The sequence below is a fragment of the Trachemys scripta genome, chromosome 1 (assembly GCF_013100865.1).
Source record: "Trachemys scripta elegans isolate TJP31775 chromosome 1, CAS_Tse_1.0, whole genome shotgun sequence".
Lineage (NCBI taxonomy): Eukaryota > Metazoa > Chordata > Testudines > Emydidae > Trachemys > Trachemys scripta.
Window position 1 is genome coordinate 48,427,501 of NC_048298.1, and position 20,780 is coordinate 48,448,280.

General features: G+C 41.4%; 2 protein-coding genes across 3 annotated transcripts in view; both read left to right on the forward strand.

Annotated features, from left to right (window-relative positions):
- BMT2 (base methyltransferase of 25S rRNA 2 homolog) overlaps positions 1-5,179 on the forward strand; it is a 47,451-nt gene extending 42,272 nt beyond the window's left edge. The window contains exon 6 of the mRNA XM_034758274.1: positions 1,804-5,179. Coding sequence (XP_034614165.1) covers positions 1,804-2,433 — 630 coding nt within the window. The 3' untranslated portion in view covers positions 2,434-5,179. The remainder of the gene's footprint in view (positions 1-1,803) is intronic.
- A 3,190-nt stretch (positions 5,180-8,369) lies between these two features.
- TMEM168 (transmembrane protein 168) overlaps positions 8,370-20,780 on the forward strand; it is a 30,021-nt gene continuing 17,610 nt past the window's right edge. The window contains exons 1-2 of one of the 2 annotated variants that reach the window (XM_034769142.1): positions 8,370-8,519; positions 13,411-14,678. In XM_034769142.1, coding sequence (XP_034625033.1) covers positions 13,542-14,678 — 1,137 coding nt within the window. In that variant the 5' untranslated portion in view covers positions 8,370-8,519; positions 13,411-13,541. Of the gene's footprint in view, positions 8,520-9,016; positions 9,150-13,410; positions 14,679-20,780 lie in introns of those variants that run through there. The other variant, XM_034769151.1, reaches the window with a different exon arrangement.

The window sequence follows — 20,780 nt, forward strand, 5'->3', positions numbered from 1 at the left end:
CAAGGCTTGCACTGGTTGTCTTTGTATTGGGGGGAGGGGCAAGAGATGGGAGAAGCTTTTTGCTTTCTCTCATCTTTGTCCAGCATATAAAAGCACAGTATATTCTGAAGTTCTCGTTTTAACACAGCACAACAGCAGCCAATGTGGGAAATCATATGTACACACACCAGTCTGGCAAGCAGCATAAAGAAAACCACAGTGGTTACTGGCTATCTTTTTTTAAAAAAATCCCAGTTTCTGATAAAGCACCAGGGCCGNAATTTTCAGATGGAAATACACTGAAAATCATAATGGGGTTATTTTAACACTTACCAACAAATATTGTGCAGTTACCACAGTTGCATCCTATTCTAAATATACTGTGGTAGAGAATGTGATACCACAGATCCTTAATGTGGCTAAAAGCTGAGATTTTAATTCCAGTTACTGTATATTCTCTGTTCACTTCACGCCACAGTGCAAGCCTGTGAAAAGCAGTTGAAAGATTCCTGGAGCACTGATGACATCTTACAACTTTTTATATACATTCTCTGAGGAAGAAATGATTCTATACAGACAAACACACAGAAAACCAGAAGAAAGTCTTAATGTAAACAGTGACAAGTAACTTTATAATAGTATGGTCTCTCTAATTCACACTTTAGTAACTTTTACATAGTATTTACCATTGAAAAATGAGCAGTGAGTGTTGAGGTCTCTATGAATGAGTTATTATACAAAATAATCCTGCAGAATCTTTACTATGCTGTAAAATAGCATCAGATTAAGCTCCATTTGTCAAATGTTCATTACAAAATGTATTTATATTCTTGTATTTCATCTTCATTTAATTATTAACTTGCAGTTCAGTATTTCACAGTAGATGGTCCAGTCAACAATGTAAATTAGTGAGACTCTACAGTGTTAAAATGTTTTGTTCTAGGAATGCCATCATTTCTGAAGGAGGTCAGGTAATTGGTGAATAGATTATATTCAAAGTGTCATAAATTGGCATATGTTACATTGAACAACATTTTAACATCTAAATTATTTTTTTACAGCATTCAGTGTTTAGAGGAAATAAGAGCTTGATTCTCTGTGTGTACTGAATTACCATAGGGTTGCACTCCGCAGCAATTTGGACTAAAGTTATTCCGAGTTTCCTGGATTCTTTAGACAACTGGAATGTTTGTCTTCATTAATTTTTTTTAATGGGTGCTTAAGTGTAAAAATGAAAAGTATAAACCCATACAGGAGCTGCCCCAGCATTGTTTTTAGGATTGTATTGCTCATTTTATACTGTCCCACATTTTGCCTAATATGCCACAGTTTTTGCATGACAATATGCAGCTACTCTGGGAGAAAGAGGATTTTGGCAACTGAGTATGAGACATTTGTGGATTTGAACATTTGGAGATGCAAGACGACAATGTGGAATGAGTACATTATCTGAGTGTTTCTACCAAAATTATCAGCAGTGAAATAGTTGTGACATTTTAATCTGCAATTTATGGTTTCAGAGATGACATTAATTGAGATTAAAATGGGTAGTTCCCATTTCTGAGCTATTGGGGTTTCAATGCATTAATTCACATTTTGAAGGCTTTCTATGCAACTATGATAGCTGGCACTCTTACCTTTTTTTTTTTTTTTTTTTTTTTTTTTTTTTTAAGCTTTAAATTCTACAGCACAATTTAGTAGCAAGAGACAGATTTAAAAGGCTGCTGAATATCTAGGAGCCTTTTCATAAACATCACATGCGTTTGCCTGTTTGTTTGTTACTGAGCGTAATCTTAATCTATTTTAATATTTTTCTCTCACCAGAGTGTATACAAATGTGACTTTTTAAACCTTCAAATTCAGCAACCTCTCCAGCTTGCGCAAGATGCTATAGATGCCTTTCTTAAACAGCTGAAAAATCCCATTGATTCTCTACCTGGAGAACTCTTCCATGTTGTGGTTTTCTCACTTCTCCTGTCTTACTTTCCATCACCTTATCAACGATGGATATGCTGCAAGAAGGCCCATGAACTTCTGGTGCTGAATGGCTTGTTGCTTATAATCACTCCTGACTCCTCCCACCAGAATCGCCATGCTATGATGATGAAAAGCTGGAAAATTGCCATAGAATCCCTGGGCTTTAAACGTTTCAAGTATTCAAAGTTTTCTCACATGCACCTGATGGCATTTAGGAAAATCTCCCTGAAAACTAAAAGTGATTTAGTTAGCAGGAACTACCCAGGGATGCTGTATATTCCACAGGATTTCAACAGTGTAGAAGATGAGGAATATTCTAACACTTCCTGCTACATCCGATCAGATATTGAAGATGAACAGCTAGCTTACAGCTTCATGGAGCTTCCTGATGCCCCTTATGATTCAGACTCTGGAGAAAGCCAGGCTAGCTCAGTCCCATTCTATGAGCTAGAAGATCCTATATTACTTTCAAGTTAATGTAATAGTTAAAATGCCCTTTAAGTCCAAACTACTTTATTGCGTAACAAATTTTGCTATACTAACATGGGCTCGTTACATAAAAATGGTTTGCATAGAGAAAATGCGAAGGTTTACAGAGTTTGCTATTTTTTTCTACTTCTGAATTTTAAAATTTATTCTTGTACAAAAAGTGAAGAATACACATTTTATGCAAAATGACTCATGTCATAGCATAAATTGCTGTTACTTTCTTTAGGACTTTTCAGAAAGGTACCATTCTTTTCTTCAGTGCTGTGAAATGTGAATTCTACTTAATTTTGCTAAATGTCTTGTTTCAATATTTTTAATTCTTAATACAGTTGAGCTTATGAGACTGGAGTTGGTGGATTTCTGAGAAGTAATTTGCACTTTGATAGTAAATGTGCAAATAAGTTTGGAGTAAGCTGTTTGGTTAAATTTTGTCCTTTTTTTTTTATTTTTATTTGAACAAAGTTTGTTCTGTGTTGCAGAAAGCAGTTTCATTCTGGGTAAGATTGGGCTGAAGAAACTTAAAGATCTTGTTGATCTTTCTATTTCAGTTAATTGAGGTAATCACAAAATACTGTATTGGGGCATACTCTCCCATTTGTATACACATGTAAAACCTCACTGGCATAACGGAAGTTAGATGTGTGTTGATGAGAGACTAGCCCTGACAAATGATATAGTTCGATAGGTTTAGATACCTTTTTTTTTTTACTTCAAAGCTGGAAAGTGTTTGCAATTTTATGATTATAGTAGCACTAACATATCAGTATTGCCCACATTGGATAGTTTTCTGTATTCTCCTGAAATCCTATTTTGCATACAGTTTTAGAGCAAAATACTTGTGGGTGGGGAAAAAATGCTAAGATTAAGTATTCTTTTATAACTGTAGATCTTAATTTCAGAATTTCCTCACGGTAACTCTAGTAGGCCAATTTTGTAAATACTAGGACCCAATTCTACACATTTAAGGATGTACATACATGTGAGTGAGTAACCTCACTGACCACTCTCATAAGTGAAGTTAAGGGCACCCTTAAGTGTTTGCAAGATTTGGGCCCCATTCTAGATAAGGCATTTGGCTGGACACTCTAAGAATTGCTCTATAGTTTGACACAGACAAAATCTGATCTGTACCCATTCTGAAATATTTTTTCAAATGTGTATAGTAAACCTATATCCTTCTGCAGACAAATTTCTGTACTGATGTAGAAACAATGGTGGTTGTTTTTTGTGGGTTTTTTTAAAATACTTTTGCTCTCCATTTAAAAAGAATTGCCAAAAATGTCATACCTGGGTACCTGAAGTTAGTCTTAAATTATTCTACCTAACTAGAAGTAGCTTGAATTAGGATCCAAAGTGTGGGTTTTAAGACCCTAACTTTAGAGTAGGCTTGAAAAATTTTATCCAGTGTTATAAATGTAGATTCACAAATGATAAATATCTTTAGGCCATATAAAATTAATCTTGTATTCATCAGTCAGAAATTACCAATTGCCATTTCTAGTGTGAATTTTTAGGAGGTTATTTTTTGTTTTGTTTTTAAAACACTTCCATGGAAGTTTTGCACTGACGTTTCACAATTTCCAACTTCTTGATTGCTTTTTCTTTGTATTCTATATTTTCTTGGCAATTGGTCCTACTTACACTAAAAATTTCACAAACTGTATTAAGTTGCTTTATTCTTCAACATAAGCTTTTTGTACATCTTGCACATCACAGATTAAAAGAATTCCCTATCATCCAAACTTAAGTGCTCTAGTTAACAATGAATGGCACAGTTTATTTATAAACAAAACAAGAATTATATTTAAAAATGTAAACATTTTAAAACTAGATGGAAGTGTTAAATTAGAACTCATGCTAAATTAAGAGAACATTAAAAATTTAACAGAAAGCCACTGATCTAAATGAAATCCACCATGTATTTTGAATTAAGTTAAATACAGCTTGATGTTCACATGTAATGCTTAAAAATTCACGTTTGCTAAACTAAGATGCTTGGAATCAAGACTGCATTCTTCTCAGTTGAGCACTGCTGGAGTCAGTGGTTATGTTAAAGCTAAATGTTGGTGCTATAAATTCTCAGTTGTTTACAGAAATTACTGATTCTGCTTATACTCCAAAGTGTGCATGAGCTATTTTAATTGGTACTCCTTTTAAGAAACAAACAAAAAAAAACTATACAAAATTTATTACCACCTAGCATAAATGTATTTGTACTGGTTAATGTAAATTACACTCCATTTACCATTCATTCAGATGGGGATGGTTTGGAATTCAGACCAAGGTATACTCAACAGAAATAGTTTTAAACATTGAATGTTTGAATTCAGCCTACCTGACAGCTTGGTGACATTGTGGTTGTGAATCAAGGACCCCAGATTATTATAGAAGCTGTGGTTCTTTTTGCTGCCCAAACTAAATACCTTTAAATGCTTTCCAGAAATGGAGGGTTTGGGCTGGTGTGAGGAAAAGTGACTTCTTGCTACTCGGGCCTCCCAAGACAAGAGAGAGATGTCATGGTCTTCTTGAACCTCCAAAACTGTATTTCTAGAAGAAGAATGTCTCTAGGTTTTGAAACTCTTTAAAATTATGACTGGACACAATATGGTGAAAGAAGATCCCCATACTCCAGGTGTCAGGGAGAGGGAAACAGGCATACCACAAAATTTGTTTGCATTTATGTTGTCTTTATTTCACTACTTTTGTGAACAAAGCACATGTATTAAAAAAAAAATTAAAAGCCTTTTGTAAAGTGTTATGTTTCAGTGGAACTGTTGTCTTTTCTTGCAAGCTGTTTATATTTAGATTGTCATTAGTGTACATTACCACAAAATTGTTATAATTACTTATAAAACACTTTGGAGAAGAGTATTGAGTAACAATATTTTATAAAGCAAAAAATAGTAACTAAAATGCAAAATTTGGTACCTCTAATTTTTTTTATAATTTTGCTTCATAGTTAACAGAAACAAACATAATTCACTTCCTTTGCCTTCCTGTCTGCTACATACCTCCCCTTGGTTTCTCCCTTCTAATCTGTTCCTCACTGTAGACCAGAACACATTCTGCTTTCCTCCACCACTGTGCCCCTTTTACAGAGCACAACCTTGCAGCACCTACAATAAGTGTTTCCTCTCAGCCATTATCAATCAGAGGCACTGCTGAGATGTTTTCTACTGCAGCTAACAGTGCAGAAGGGAAAGAATGACAGTGAAGAAAGCAGAATGTAGACCCAGAAGATTGAAAATGCAGGATTCCAAGGCCATTTTAGGAGAAATCTAATGAGTCTTATCTCAGTTAATACAATGGACTCCACTTGAGTTTATTTTTCTGTGGAGTTTTAGCAATTCTCAAGCTAAAAGGTGCATAGAAAATGTTTTGAGTGTACATCTCCTTTCTCATGCCCACTTGGAAATAGGCTCCCATAATCCACTGGAAGGGAATAAACTGTAAGCATTGGATGCATTGTTGGGTTTTTGATTTTTTTTTGAAGTTTAGAAGGAAGAATTATGAGCTGCTAATACTGCTTTATCCAAGCATAATACATAGCTGAAGTACAAACAAACTTCTAGTGATGTCATTTAAGAATCCATATGAAAGCAAATGCTGTTCCCACCCTGCTAACCTGTAACTGGGTTTTCCTTCGCTATTAAACAGCAGCAAATGTTCTTTGGCTGCTCTTAATGTTACTCCCTGCAAGAAACTTTCCATGCTTTTCTCCCTACCTGAAAGAGGGGCTTAAACCTTTTCAAATAAATCTCCAGTTGCAACTGTTAAACAGACCTCGTGGGTCTTATCTGCATGAATCAGCAGAATAGCTCTTTATTATGGGGGCCTCGTACACAACTTGTTTTAAGTTCTGGAGATCAGATCACTCCAAAGTATGCATCTAAATCAGTGGTTCTCAAACTATTGTACTGGTGACCCCTTTCACATACCAAGCCTCTGAATGTGACCCCCTTGTAAATTAAAAACACTTGTTTATATATTTAACACCATTATAAATGCTGGAGGCAAAGCGAGGTTTGGGGTGGAGGCTGACAGCTCATGACCCCCTGAGGGGTCTCAACCCCCAGTTTGAGAACCCCTGATCTAAATAGTCTGGTCAATTTTCTTTCTTCGGTTTGTTTGTTTTACTTGTGAATGATAGTCTACTAGTATAACATACTAGAGGGAGAGGTTGCAAGAGATTTATTTCTTGACAAGCTAGTAATTTTTAGAGATTTCAGTCACTTGCGCAGTAATCAGTTTCTGTCTTCTCCAAAAATTTCAAGGGTATTTCTGGAGCTGAGCCAAAAATAAGGAGAGGGAGGTCCTTTCTCTCAAGATCTCTATTAGGAACTGATTTGCACTCAGCAGAGAACTCTTTTAACTGCTCTGCCAGTTTTAGCTATTAGTGGGAATGGTTACCAATAGTCTAGTCTTTCTTCTACACATTCCCACTGTTAAGATTCACCTTTTTCAATACAACCTCAAACACCAGCTTTCTGTTCAAAGGGAATAGTTATTGCCTACACTCTCCAGGTATTAAAGATCCATGCACTTTCTCTCCACTGCATAAATTCCTTATGGAATTGAGAAATCATGGCTATGTAAGCTATATGGAAGTTTTAAAAGAAAACAGTATTCCTTTGCTCAAAACTTGATATACTATTTTGTAACTAGTGATATACAACGCAAATAAGCTTCAGACTAAATAGGACAGAGGTGGGCCAAATCTGGTCCTGATATTTTAAGTCAGCCCTTGAGCTCTCAGCGGGAAGCAGGGTCTGGGGCTTGCCCTGCTCCAGCCACAGAGGAGGGGTGGGGTCTTGCCCCATTGCATATGGCTCCCAGAAGCAATGGCAAGTCCCCACTCTGGCTCCTACATGTAGAAGCAGCCAGGGGGGTCCACACTCTGCCCCCACCCCAAGCACCACCCCTTCAGCTCCCATTGGCTGGGAACCACAGCCAACGGGAGTTGCAGAGGCAGTGCCTGCACACAGGGCAGAGCTGCCTGGCCATGCCTCTGCATAGGAGCCGGAGTTGGGGACATGCTGTTTCTGGGAGCTGTTTGAGGTAAGCACTGCCTAGATCCTGTCCCCTGAACCCCTCCTGTGCCCCAACCCCCTGCCCCATCCTTGATCCCCCTCTTGCTCTCCAAACCCCTTGGTCCCAGCCCAGAGCATCCTCCACCCCAACTCCTCAGCCCCACCCCAAGCTGGAGCCCTCCTGCACCCCCAACCCCCAATTTCTTAAGCATTCATGGCCTACTATACAATTTCCATACCTAGATATAGCCCTCAGGCCAAAAAGTTTGCCCACCCTGTCCTAGGGTATTACAGAGACAAGGTGGGTGAGGTAATATGTTTTATTGGACCAACTTCTGTGGGTGAGAGAGAAGCTTTCCAGCTACATCCATCTCTTCAGGTAGTAGTATAGTGTTATGCATCTTTCTAGTAAATGTCAGTCTACTCCTTGAAGGAAGGGTTGCACTTGTCTCCAGGCTTTAGTGGGCAGAGTAAAGGGGGACTGGGCTGTATGCTTAACAGGACTGTAGTAAGATACCTAAAAGAAAAAGAGGGGGGAGATTTACAAAATAAAGTATTAATACACTGCATAGCAGTGAGTGGGGGCTGCACGAGCAGTTCGACCCGTATCCCAGGCTGGGAGGTGGCGCCACTGGCGCACGGGGTCACTGCTCACCCCGTCAGCCCGCGTGCTAGGGCCCTGCCCGGCCCCCGCAGCGCGAGGGAGATGGGATTTCTCGCTCCCTGACACTAGCGTGCCGCACCCCCCCCCCCCTCTCGTCCCGTCCTAATGAGCGGGGCTGGAGTGAGCCCCTGATGCGGGCGGCGGGGAGGCTGCTGCGCCCATTGGGGGCCGGGGCGCCCTCCCACAGAGAAACGGCCGGGACCCGCCCTCCTCCTCTCGGGCCGCCCTCGCGCCTTCCAGTTGATGCTGGTCCTCTAGCCCCCACCGTACTGCGCCGTTTGAACCCTCGCGCGCCCCGTAGCCTCAGAGCGCTAACATGGCGGCGGCGGCGCGCTGCAGTCCTGGTGGGGGTGGAGAACTTCCCGGGGAGTCGGCGCAGGGTGAGTCCCGGGAAGGGGGGAGCTAAGCCGTCCCACGGGACTCCTGCTGCTGGCCCGGGTGGTGCGGAGCTGGCGAGGAGGAGGCCGGGGCGCGGGGCGGGGCCGGGGGAGCCGGCGGGCTAGGGAGAGGCCGGGGCGCGGGGTTACTGGTTACCCCTGTTCCGAGCAGCGCTGGGTGACACCGCAGCGAAAACGCCAGCGGCCGTGGGCGCCTTGCCTGTGGCGGGCCCTCGCCCATGGAGCTGAGCCTGGGCGAGCGACGGCGGGAAACTTTAGGGGAAGTTTGTTCTCAGGGTAGGCGAGGCCCGGGCCTGTCTGACGTGTTTTCCTTTCGGTTTGACGTTGCTGCTGTCAGCGTGTGAACGCGGCACGGGAGCGAGCCCCGGAGCACCGCGTTCGCCTCAGCAGCAGGCGCCAGAGAGCTGCCCGCGCAGGTGTGTCCGTTAAAAGGGGCTGTGACACCTAGTGCCAGATGATCCCTTTGGCTTGTCTGCCTCATGTGAAGCCCAAGTTAGAAAAACAACCCCGCTGACAACTGAGAGACACGTCAGTATGACAAGCTGTTGCGAACCACTTAACCCCGACTCCTGAGCCGGAGGGAGCTGCCTGGGGGAAAAGCCCACTTCTAAGGTGCCTGTCTCCCTCCCTGAAGATACTAGTCATTACCATACAGATTCTCCTGATGGCTATTCAGGGATACCAGGAAGGATATGCTTGCACCCTGTTGTTCTTCAATATACAGGAACTCCTCACTTAACGTTATAGTTATGTTCCTGAAAAATGCGACTTTAAGTGAAACGATGTTAAGTCAATCCAATTTTCCCATAAGAATGAATGTAAGTAGGGGGGATTAGGTTCCAGGGAAATTTTTTTTTGCCATACAGTACAGTACTATAGTTGGGAGATGTCCTCGTCTTATCCCACACAGGCACAGCCCACAGGCACTGGAGACAATGAGGCAGGCCAGGAGGCTGAAGATGCTGTAGGGTTGGAGAAGCACGTTGTGCAGCGGCAGCTTCCCCATCTCTGTAAGCACCAGGGATGAGGGGCTCAACCCTCGGCCCGCTCACGCCACCCCTTCCCCCAAGCCTCCACCCTTAACCCGCCTCTTCTCCCCCCCCCCCTTTATTCCGCACACCGTGTCCTCACTCCCCCTCCCTCACCTGCCTCCTGAACACCGCAAGCCAGCTGATTGGTGCAGGCAGGGAGGGAGGGGAGAGGTGTGCCATGTCTTCACTCCTCCCCCCTTCCTCCTGCCCTCGGCAATCAGCTGGCTTGTTGCGTTCAGGGGGGAGGAGCGAGGACCCGGCGCGCAGGCTCCCCCTCCCTCACCTGCCTCCTGAACACCACAAGCCAGCTGATTGCCGTGGGCAGGAGACGGGGGGGGGGGAGGGATAAAGCGCTGAGCTGCGGGGTCTGCCGGTGGGCGGGAGGCGCTGTTGGGGAGCTGATTGGGGGGCTGCCAGCTGTGGACAAAGGAGGAAGCCAAACGACGTTATAGCGAAGCATTGCACAACTTTAAATGGAGCATGTTCTGTAATTGAGCAGGGACGTAAGATCGATACAACATTAAGCGAGAGGAAGTTAAGTGGGAAGTTAATGTACTGTATTGTTCAGACATACTTGTATCAAGTCTTTGATCCATCCATGTCTGACTAAAATCAACACACAATACACCAGTTTAAAGGTGTGCTTTTAAACCCATGCAAAATCCTAAACAGACTCTTAATTTTATTTAAACCTTGATTATGTTGGTTTAATTTTCATTAGTAAATCAATAGAAGAGTGTTCACACAGGAGTATTTACCAGATTAACTAAAGCTTTGTATAGTGGAGGTGTTATAGGTATGTTGTTAGCGGTGTTTAATTTTTATTGAAAGGGGTGCCAGGGCTCAAGCAATTGTTTTACATTTTTAACTCAGAGATCGGCAATCTTTGGCACGTGACTCGCCAGGGTAAGCACCCTGGCGGGCCGGGCCGGTTTGTTTACCTTCCGCGTCCGCAGGTTCAGCCGATCGCAGCTCCCACTGGCCGCGGTCCGCCATCCCAGGGCAATGGGGGCTGCTGGAAGCGGGGCAGGCCAAGGGTTGTGCTGGCTGCCGCTTCCCATCTTCCCCATTGGCCTGGAGTGGTGAACCCCGGCCAGTGGGAGCTGTGATCAGCCGAACCTGCGGACGCGGCAGGTAAACAAACCGTCCCGGCCCGCCAGGATGCTTAACCTGGCGAGCCGTGTGCCAAAGGTTGCCGATCCATGTTCATAACTGATGCAGCGAGCCCAGAGTGCCAGGTCTATGAACTGCCAAGCCGAGAAGTGCCAGGGCTAAGCCCTGGCACAAATTAACTATTGGTGGTTAGTATGTATTCTAACTAAAATGTTTTAGAAGTCTGGTGTAGACAATGCATACTTGATTTAATGTGTGCTAAACTGGTTGTGTTAAACCTAGTAAGAAGCGTGTGTCAAACTTTCCAACAAGACACCTTAAAAGCATTGCCTAGCAAAGGCCTAATTTGGTTTTGAAGGGCTACCTCTTATGCTACTGCCACATTTCTTCTGGTAATGCTGCCTAGTTGATCAGGAGAGCCATTCAAGTCCTGATGCCCAAACTAGCATGCAGCCACGGAACCTTTAAAGAGTAGTGGCAATTCGACCAGTCATATACCAGTAAGCACTCTTGGTACATGTCCAGTCTCCCCCCTACCACTAAGTACTCTTGAATTGTTGCTAATTAGCTATAGAGGAAGGGTGCGGATTGGTTTAATTACCGCTGATGTCTCTGAAGTCCCACATGAGAGTTAACTTATCTGTTGAGCTTTTCCTGCTTATAACTTACATAGTCATAACAATTCAGAGCTTGAGTCCTGCCAGAACATTCTGGGATACTTCTTGTTTTGGGTAGCAATTCCAATACTTGTGTTCCGGCATTTCTTGAGAGCAGCACTTACTGGCTGTACTTAATTAGACATAATTTCTTCATATGCAGCCTATATGCAAGTTTTCTGCGAGTTTTAACTGTATGGGAAATTGGAAGAGTCTGTTCTATTAAGATCATTTGCAACAAAGGACTGACAGATGTTGGCTTTCTCAAGGGACCTAGTTTTTAATATTAATCTCCTTTGCCATGATGCCTATTTTAAAAAAACAAAACAAAACACCATGACAGCTATTGGGCATCTTACACTGAGACCACTGTCTATCTCACGGATCAATATTGTGTTCTTTTTGCTCCCCGGTCTGTCTGTATCCACCTGTTGTCTCTTGTCTGATACTTATTTTATAGTGGCACTCTGGTTCTTGACAGTACAATAAAATAATTAATTATAACCCATAAACTAATCAATTTGCTTGTAAGTTCTCAGAAAATTCATTCTCACAGAGCAAGTGCAGTAAATTTGGAAAGAATACCTATTTTCATATATAGCATCGATTCAGCCTCAACAATGCACAATGGAATTCAGCTTTAACTATGGAACCTCCATAATATCCTTTTAATACAAATAAATGCAGCAAAAATAAGACAGTTTTAAAATACAAAGAAATACATTTTTACTCAAAATATGATTAAATTAATAGATATTGCAATAAATAGCTGTATTTTAATAGTTGTATTAAAATATAATTGATATTTACTGTAGATAATAATATTACCTAAGCTAGCTAGGATTCAAAATTAAAAATGTTACACTAATACTCTTGTTTCAAGCCACAAGTAGATTGTCACTTGAGGTCAGGAAGAAATTTTCACTATAGAATAGTACTGGTCTCTGCCAGATACAGGATGTCCAGACTACCTGGAGCATTGTTCAGTTTTGAGAATCTGTATATTCCAAAAATATTTACAAGTTTCTGTCACAAAATGTCTCATTAAAATATCGTATTCCTGTTCCCCAACAAGATTTGACAAAATTATATTGGACATTGGGTCAATAATGCAATGGTTTATAAAGTGGTGAAATAGCAGATTCTAAATATATCAATCTTTATTCTGGTGAAATTTTTCATTTCAAGGTGGCAGATAAGTAGAACTTTGATTTTTGTGAACTCAATCAGTTTGAAAGACATTTGGTGGTTGTTGGTCTTTTCTCAGGGAATTTAGGAGTTAAAAGGATGGTTTTGTGATTAAGGCCCTGGGCTTGGGCTCGGGCTCATGCTCCGGAGATCTGGAGTTTGTTCCTGGCTGCGACATTGAGCAAGTCAATTAATTTCACTGTGCCTCAATTCTCCATCTGTGTAATAGGATAATGATATTTCCCTGTCTCACAGAGTGTTGTGGGGATAAACTTACTAATGTTTGTGAAGCGTCCAGATACTTCAGTAATCAAGTAAACCTATTAAGTACCTATATACATAAATATTGCAAAGGATACTAAAAAGATGTAACAAAAATTAGGAATTTAGTTTTGTTACCTGAAATAATGTGGAGTGATCATACTGGAAACAACAGATCTGGGTTAGGGATTTAGCAGGTTTCATAAAATTGTATTTTTAATATTTTACTGGAATAAGAAGATTAAGAAGTTGTCCATTAACAGATGTTAGAATTTAACAGAAATGTCACAGTAATATTCTGAAATGTGTAGGTGATTCATGGAAAGATTGTATTGTCAATTAGGGTTTGATTAGCTAATGTAACATTCCTCGTTATTTTATTCAAATTATAGAGTAGTTTTTATGAGATGAGACTTATGAGAATTTCACTTCATATTGGTTTTGAATAACTTTCAATGATCCACCAATTATAGAACATATACTTAAAAAAACCTACACATTGTATATAGTTGATATTTATTGTATATTTTTAATTTAGATTGTAAACTCTTTGATCTAATATGTTAGTAAATAAGTTTAAAGTTTGTAATTTAGCACTGACATTTCTATTCATTCTTCTTTCAGGACTTCTATAATCCAGGAATGTTACTGATGACATGACATTGCAGGAAGTTATCGCTGCACTGCATTTCTTGGATGAAAGCCAAACAGTTACTTTCTGTACAGTGGGTAAAACCCCCTAATTGCTTATTTACATGTGTAGATCACTGCGTTACTGTGTTAGTCACTGTCTCTATGCAGCAATGACAAGACTGGAAGAAGCAAATAGAGAAGTGAACATGCATTCATCGGTCCGATACCTTGGCTATTTAGCCAGGATCAACATATTGGTTGCTATATGTCTGGGCCTTTATGTCAGGTGGGAGAAGTCTGCAGATGCACTAATACTGGTAATATTTATTCTGGGCCTTTTTGTTCTTGGAATTGCCAGCATACTTTATTATTATTTTTCAATGGAAGCAGCAAGTTTGAGTCTCTCCAATCTTTGGTTTGGATTCTTGCTTGGCCTCCTCTGTTTTCTTGATAATTCCTCTTTTAAAAGTGACGTGAAAGAAGAAACAACCAAATACTTACTCCTTACCTCCATAGTTATAAGGATATTGTGTGCTTTGGTGGAGAGGATTTGCGGCTGTGTCCATCACCGACCAACTCTGCTGACAACAGTTGAATTTCTGGAGCTGGTTGGATTTGCAATTGCCAGCACAACTATGCTGGTTGAAAAATCCATGAGTATCATCTTGTTGGTTGTGGCTTTGGCCATGCTGATTATTGACTTGCGGATGAAGTCTTTCTTGGCAATTCCAAATTTGGCAATTTTTGGAGCTCTGGCATCTTTATTGTTTTTTCCTTCCCTGAACATTCCCACAAACCCATTTGCCTTGGCCTGTTTCTTTAGTTGCCTGATTTCAGACCCTCTTCTTGATGTCTACTTCAGCGGACTTTCAGTTACTGAACGATGGAAGCCCTACTTGTACCGTGGTAGAATTTGCAGAAGGCTTTCAGTCATCTCTGTTGGAGTAATTGAATTTATCTTTTTCATTCTAGCAGCATTTAAATTAGGTGACTTGGGTCTCTGGTACTTCGTTATACCTGGTTTTTCTATTTTTGGAATTTTCTGGATGATCTGCCACATTATTTTTCTTATAACTCTTTGGGGGTTTCATACAAAATTAAATGACTGTCACAAAGTCTATTATACCCACAGGGCAGAGAATAATAGCCTTGACCGAGTCATGGCTTCTAAAGGAATGCGTCATTTCTGTTTAATTTCAGAGCAACTAGTATTTTTCAGTCTCCTTGCAACTGCAGTTTTGGGTGCAGTAACTTGGCAGGTAAATTATAATATATTTATCTCTTTCACTCCTCTGATATTATAAAGAACTGTTTTCTAACAATTATGATATCCAATACTTAGGGCCCTGCTAAATTGACGGCCCTGAAAATCCTTCATGAACCATGAAATTTGACCTCCCATGTGAAATCCGGCTATTGGAGGGAATGAGCAGGGCTGGGGGTACCCCAGCTGTGGGCTCCTCCCATTCACTGAGTCCAGCTGCTAGTCCACTGGGCTAGGATGGGACAGGACTTCCTCTTCCTCTGAGAACGACCATGTAGGGGGAGATGAGACCCACTTCCGGGTTCCTCTCCCAGCTGCTGGAAGCTCTGTGGCTGCACTGCCTTCAGAGCTGGACTCTGAAGGCAGCAGTCACGGAGCTTCCTGCAGCCGTAGGAGGTTCCAGAGGTGGGTCTGATCTCCTCCGTGCTGCTGGGAGTGCCCCAGCCAGGGGCTCCTAGCTGCTAGTCCAGGCTGGGCTGGAGAGGGACAGGACATCCTCTTCCCCTGCATGGCTGCTCGGGGTGAGGTCAGTGGGAAATCAGCCAGCATTGAAGGCTGCACAGCTTCCTGCCCCCGGGAGAGGTACCCGGAGTTGGGTCTGATCTCCCCGCAGGGGCCATATAGGGGAAGAGAAAGTCCTGTCTCTTCCCAGCCCGGCCTGGCCTAACAGCTAGGAACATGTAAACAATTTTAAACCTTTTGGCTGTGAAATTGATCAAAATGGACCATGAATTTGGTAGGGCCGTACTAATACTGTATTAGGGCCAAGACACAATTGAGCAATCCAAATTTTAAAGTGAAACTGATGGCTTCAGAAGCAGATTCTTTTACTCTGGCACTTTGTTCTGTCTGACTGTGGCTTAGTGAGGCCACTGAATCTACCAACCTAATCTGGTATGATTAAACTGACAGGAGATACTAATTCAAGGCTGGAAGAAACATTAAAATAATTTAAAATCTGAATTTATTTAATTTACAAACCCACTGTCTATATTGCCAGTATTTTCACAGCAGACAACACGCACATTTCTGTAGCCCTATAATATGAATTGAAATATGTTGGTGCACTGGTCTGGGAACATCTTTTATATGGGGTAGTTTTAATGAAACCAATAAAAGATAACATTTATGTATACATTTTTCAAGAATTTAACCATATGACTATTATTAATCTCAGTCGAGGACAAACTTCTAAATCCTTACAAACTACTTTGCAAATATATCCCTTGCATCTGCCCCATGTGCAAATATATTTGAAGATAAAATATATCTTCTAATTATTTCCACAAAGTACCCACAAACTTTTCAGTTTTGTTCTTTTCTTCCCATTTGACTTTCCTGAATGGAGGAACATGCCTTTTTCCTTAGCAGGCTGAGCCAATGTACGTTTGTCTGAAATATTTAGCCAGGTCCCAAACTGAGGCATGCTGAGTGTTACTGGTACCACAGCAATTTGGGAGCTGGTTTAAGGTAGATATTTTTTAAAGTGGTCTTAAAATGGCAGTTGTTTTTTATATGTCTTCAGTTCCACCCCAAAAGAGCTTATGAATAGCAAGTCCAGTCTGCAGAAATGCCCCTGCAATACTTTCAAAATCATTTTGCCATCCATTCAGAAGGACCTTGTGATCCTAGATTACCTCTTGCTGCTGACTCATGTGAAATGCTTGATGGAGAGGGAAACTGATTTTTTTTATCGGAGAATCAGTTTTCCTCTGTATCAAGCACATTTGTGGTTTGCAGAGGGAAGCTGGCTAGAATCCTGGTTAGTTTTCCTCTGAAGCACTTCCTTCTATAAATCATTGTATATGGCTACAGCTGCAGACTTTGTAGAGAAGAAGGGCGGAGGAGAGTGATTGGGAAGGGATTAAAAAAGATAGAGAATGGGAAAAGTGTCAATTTAAAAAGACAACTAAAGAAAGGAGAAACAAATGCACTGACAAACATGAGATGGTGTTTAGGAAGAGATAAATAACACCAGCAGCTCAAACACTGGATACCCATATAACTTTTCTATTGAGGATTATGCAAGGCACCAAAGTTTAGAGGTGGCCAGTCCAAAGTTTGAATTTTTATAAACTATTATATGATCAAACAAGTTATTCATCACTGCTGAATAATTCTTTCTGTTCCCACCTAGCCATCTATGTATTTCGTAGAGTGCTAAGACAACTTTTGTCCTAACCTTTCTTAAAATCTTAGGAGCACTACATGGTAAATGTGATGCTTCTTTAAAGTATCTTGTTTTTTTCATTTGAGTGTTATAACAGTTTGTGTTTAAAGTTAATCTGAGATAGCTATCTATGTTGTATTTATTCTTGAAAATAATTACAACACATTTGCATCTGCAGTTGCACATTTTCAGATACTTGTAATTCAGAAGAGACATGCTTTACACTTTTATCCTCATAATAATTTGTGCTTGCGAAAGTTCTTGAGAACCAAACAGGCCTATTTCTCTTAAGATCTTTGTATTTATTTTCAGTTAAGTTAGTAGAAATTGGAGGGTATTTATTTCAGTATGGATCAATTAATCAGATGCACATCACTTGTATCTGGTAGAAGAAATGTATACTTGTTATTCAGTTGGGGAAGAAAGGAATAACTGCAATATCAAAGGGAAAGGTATTTGAATCAAGTAATAATTTTCCCTTTTAGAAAATCCAGTTAATTAATTCTAGTCATGAATCGGAGCAAGGAGAAATTATCAGGAGAAATTAAAGTAACCAGTAAATTAGTCTAAGATTATAAATGCATGTATCACCTACTAGAAATATTTCTACCTTGGTAGTGTGAATGTTTCTTGATAGATCAGCATGAGCTGTCCCCAAGAGGTCAAATATGTGCTTCTGTTCGCTAATTTGTGTTACAGCAAGGTACGATAAAATATCACTTATTGCAGTAGTTTCCAGTGATTTCTGTAGTTTTTGAGGTTTACACATTTTCAGAGTAATTAAAAGCTGCAAAAGTACACCTGTATAAACACACCACTTACACCTGATCCAGCAATTCAGACTCTTTGCTGGTGATATATTATTCTTGTTTAAGTATTTATTAATTTACAAAATTCACTAATTTGCAGTATATCTTCTACTTGCTAGTGTGAATTAGCAAGGTTGTACTGTGTGTGTGCGTACACATGCATTCATTCATTCATTCGTTCTACCAGCCTTGCAAAACTGTCATGAAAGCTTGGCATGAAAATATTGTGATATTTTACTTATCCTTCAAAACACATTACTCTGTTGGACTAAGTTGTTGAGTTTGCAAAGCTAGTCTATACAAGTATTTATAGGTATTTTGCATTAAACTGTCAACTTCACTTTCTTCCTATTATGTATTTTAGTATAGCTTTCCCTCTGGCTTTTTTAGTCATTGGTTCCTTATTTCTTTCCATTCCCTCATATTTCTTGCCCTCTTTTCCCCTTGCATTCTGATCTCCCTCCCACACACACATTTTGCCAAACTCTTACTCCATGCACTCACTCGGAAATCCAGTCTCTCTGCCTCTCCTTCCTATTCTTTTACCCTTTCACCCCATCACCTGTCCTTTCTCTTTCTCATTCTCTGTGTCACTCTCCTTCCTGACTTGACTCATGTGCTCTATCTCACTATTTCTTTTGTAACCTATCCACTCAGTCTCTCTTAATTTCTCACTATCCCATCTCTACCGTCTATTACTCTAACCACATGGGAGCTATAATTAGCCCTGGTGCCTTAGAAACAAAAAGGGAAATGATTGGCAACTAAAAAGCAGAACTAAATTGCCATGTTTTGAATATTAGACAAAAGTATTTGTCTATTTCCTTTAGACTAAAATATGTTTTTCTTGATATTCAGCCTAAATTTTCCCTTTCTTAGTTTTGTCCTTTATCTTCTGCCTAGACCCCCATGTACCACAGTATATAATTTCCCTCCTTGGAGTTAACACCCTTCACATATTTGTAGCTAGTTATCTGTCTCCCTCTCTTTCTTTGTGACCATCTTCTAATTCCTTAACTTTCTTCCTGTGTCATGGGTCCACAGCAGTTTCTGGTTTCAATAGTGTCAAGCTCTGTCTTTTCTTTTGCAGGCATATAGGGTCAGAATCTAGCTTCTGGGTTGCATGGGTGTAACTGAGGGCAGAATTTGGCTCATATGTCTTAGTCCGCAGTGTTGTTACATGTTGTGTGGTGTGTTATTTCTTTAATCTATCCATGCATTTCTTTTCCTTAAATGGTAGTTCTGTGTATAGTTTTTTGTAGGGTGACCAGATGTCCTGTTTTTAAAGGGACAATCCCATATTTAAGCCTTCCTGCAGGTGTCCTGACTTTTTTTTAAAAATGGGCAAATTGTCCCATATTTTCTGTCTCCCCCTATCAGTACTGGCGGGTCCTGCTGTTGGCCAGTTCCCTGCTCGCCAACTTCCTGCCCACCAGTAGTGAGTGGGGGGTCCAGTGGCCAACGATGGGGATGGGTGTGCAAGGCTGTGGAATCTGGGGAGGGGGGACATGTGACACTGCATGCCCCACCACATGTTGCCTCAGGAAAATGGGGTACCAAGAGAGGTGGGTCCATCCGGGGGCCCAGCCAGGCATGTAGGGTATAGAGTGCCTGGCAGGAAGAGTTGGGTTGGTTAGTCACCCTTTGTGTGTGAGAGAGGTGTACGAGAGTGTGTGTGTCACCTCTCCTCATATGAACCCTAAAGCCTTAAAGATAAGAAGGTAAATAAATAGAATCCAACTACGCAGTATTTCTTTTTAATAGGGACTCAGTCAATTTGATGTTAATTTGAACGTTTGTACTGCATAGTTCTGATTGCCATTGAACTTGAATATGAGTAATTTTATCAGGTGTCCCGTATTCAGCATAGGGAAATATTGTCACCCTAGTTCTTTGTGACATACTTTCTGTTTAACTTATTTCCATCAGTTAATACTTTCAAACTCTCTTCTTTCTTCCTGTTATCTTTATCTTTTCCTGCTAATACTCTGGTGTAGAGTAATGTTCTGATTACTCCTCTGGCACTTTCAATAATTGCATTGCTCCCTTAGAACTAGAATGTCCCCATCAATAAATATCAACCATGTATGTAAAATGACATTTGCTGTTAACAAATCCCTTGCTTATCATTAACAATGTCACCTGAAAAGATTTAGAATATTTTAAAGTAGAAAGATCATGTTATTAAGAAACATCACAAATGTCTTATTGTCTAACATATCAGCAGTTACTCAAGAGAAAAGCAAGTGGCAATTTTTACCCAGTTCGCACATTGCTTGAAATGAGCACACAAAAATTATATGCATCCTAAATGTTTAGGAGAGACTATCAACATAAAAAAGAAAGGCAACAAGAGAAAATGTCCATTGATTTCAGTAGTCTCAGCCGGTCCCTCTGCACTCTGTTTGCTTCCAGAGTAGTTATAGTAACTCCCCACTTAAAGTCCTCTCACTTAACGTTGTTTCGATCTTACATCCCTGCTCAATTACAGAACATGCTCCATTTAAAGTTGTGCAATGCTTCACTAAAATGTCATTTGGCTGCCTGCTTTGTCAATAGCTGGCAGCCCCCTATCAGCTCCCCTATGCCCCCCACATAGCGTCTCCCGTATGCTGGCAGACGCCGCAGATCAGCACCTTCCTCCTCCTCCTCCTCCCCCCGCCCGCGGCAATCAGCTGGCTTGCAGCGTTCAGGAGGGAGGGGGGAGGAGCGAGGACTCGGCGCGCAGGCTCCGCCTCCCTCCCCTGCCTCCAGAACGCCGCACACCAGCTGATTGCCGGAGGGAGGGGGGAGCCTGCGCGCTGAGTCCCCGCTCCTCCCCCCTCTCTCCTGCCCCCTGAACTTCGCAAGCCAGCTGATTGCCGTGAGCAGGAGGCAGGGGAAGGAGGGGGGAGGAGCCAGGACGCAGCATGTGGAGTAAAGGGGAGAAGGGGGGAAAGAAGAGGCGGGTGGGGGGGTTTGGGGGAAGGGGTGGCGTGGGCGGACCGAGGGTTGAGCCCTCTGCCCCTGGTGCTTGCAGAGTAGGGGAAGCAGCCGCTGCTGCTGCGCAATGCACTTCTCCCAGCCTACAGCACCTTCAGCCTCCTGGCCTGCCTCATTGTTTCCAGTGCCAGTGGAC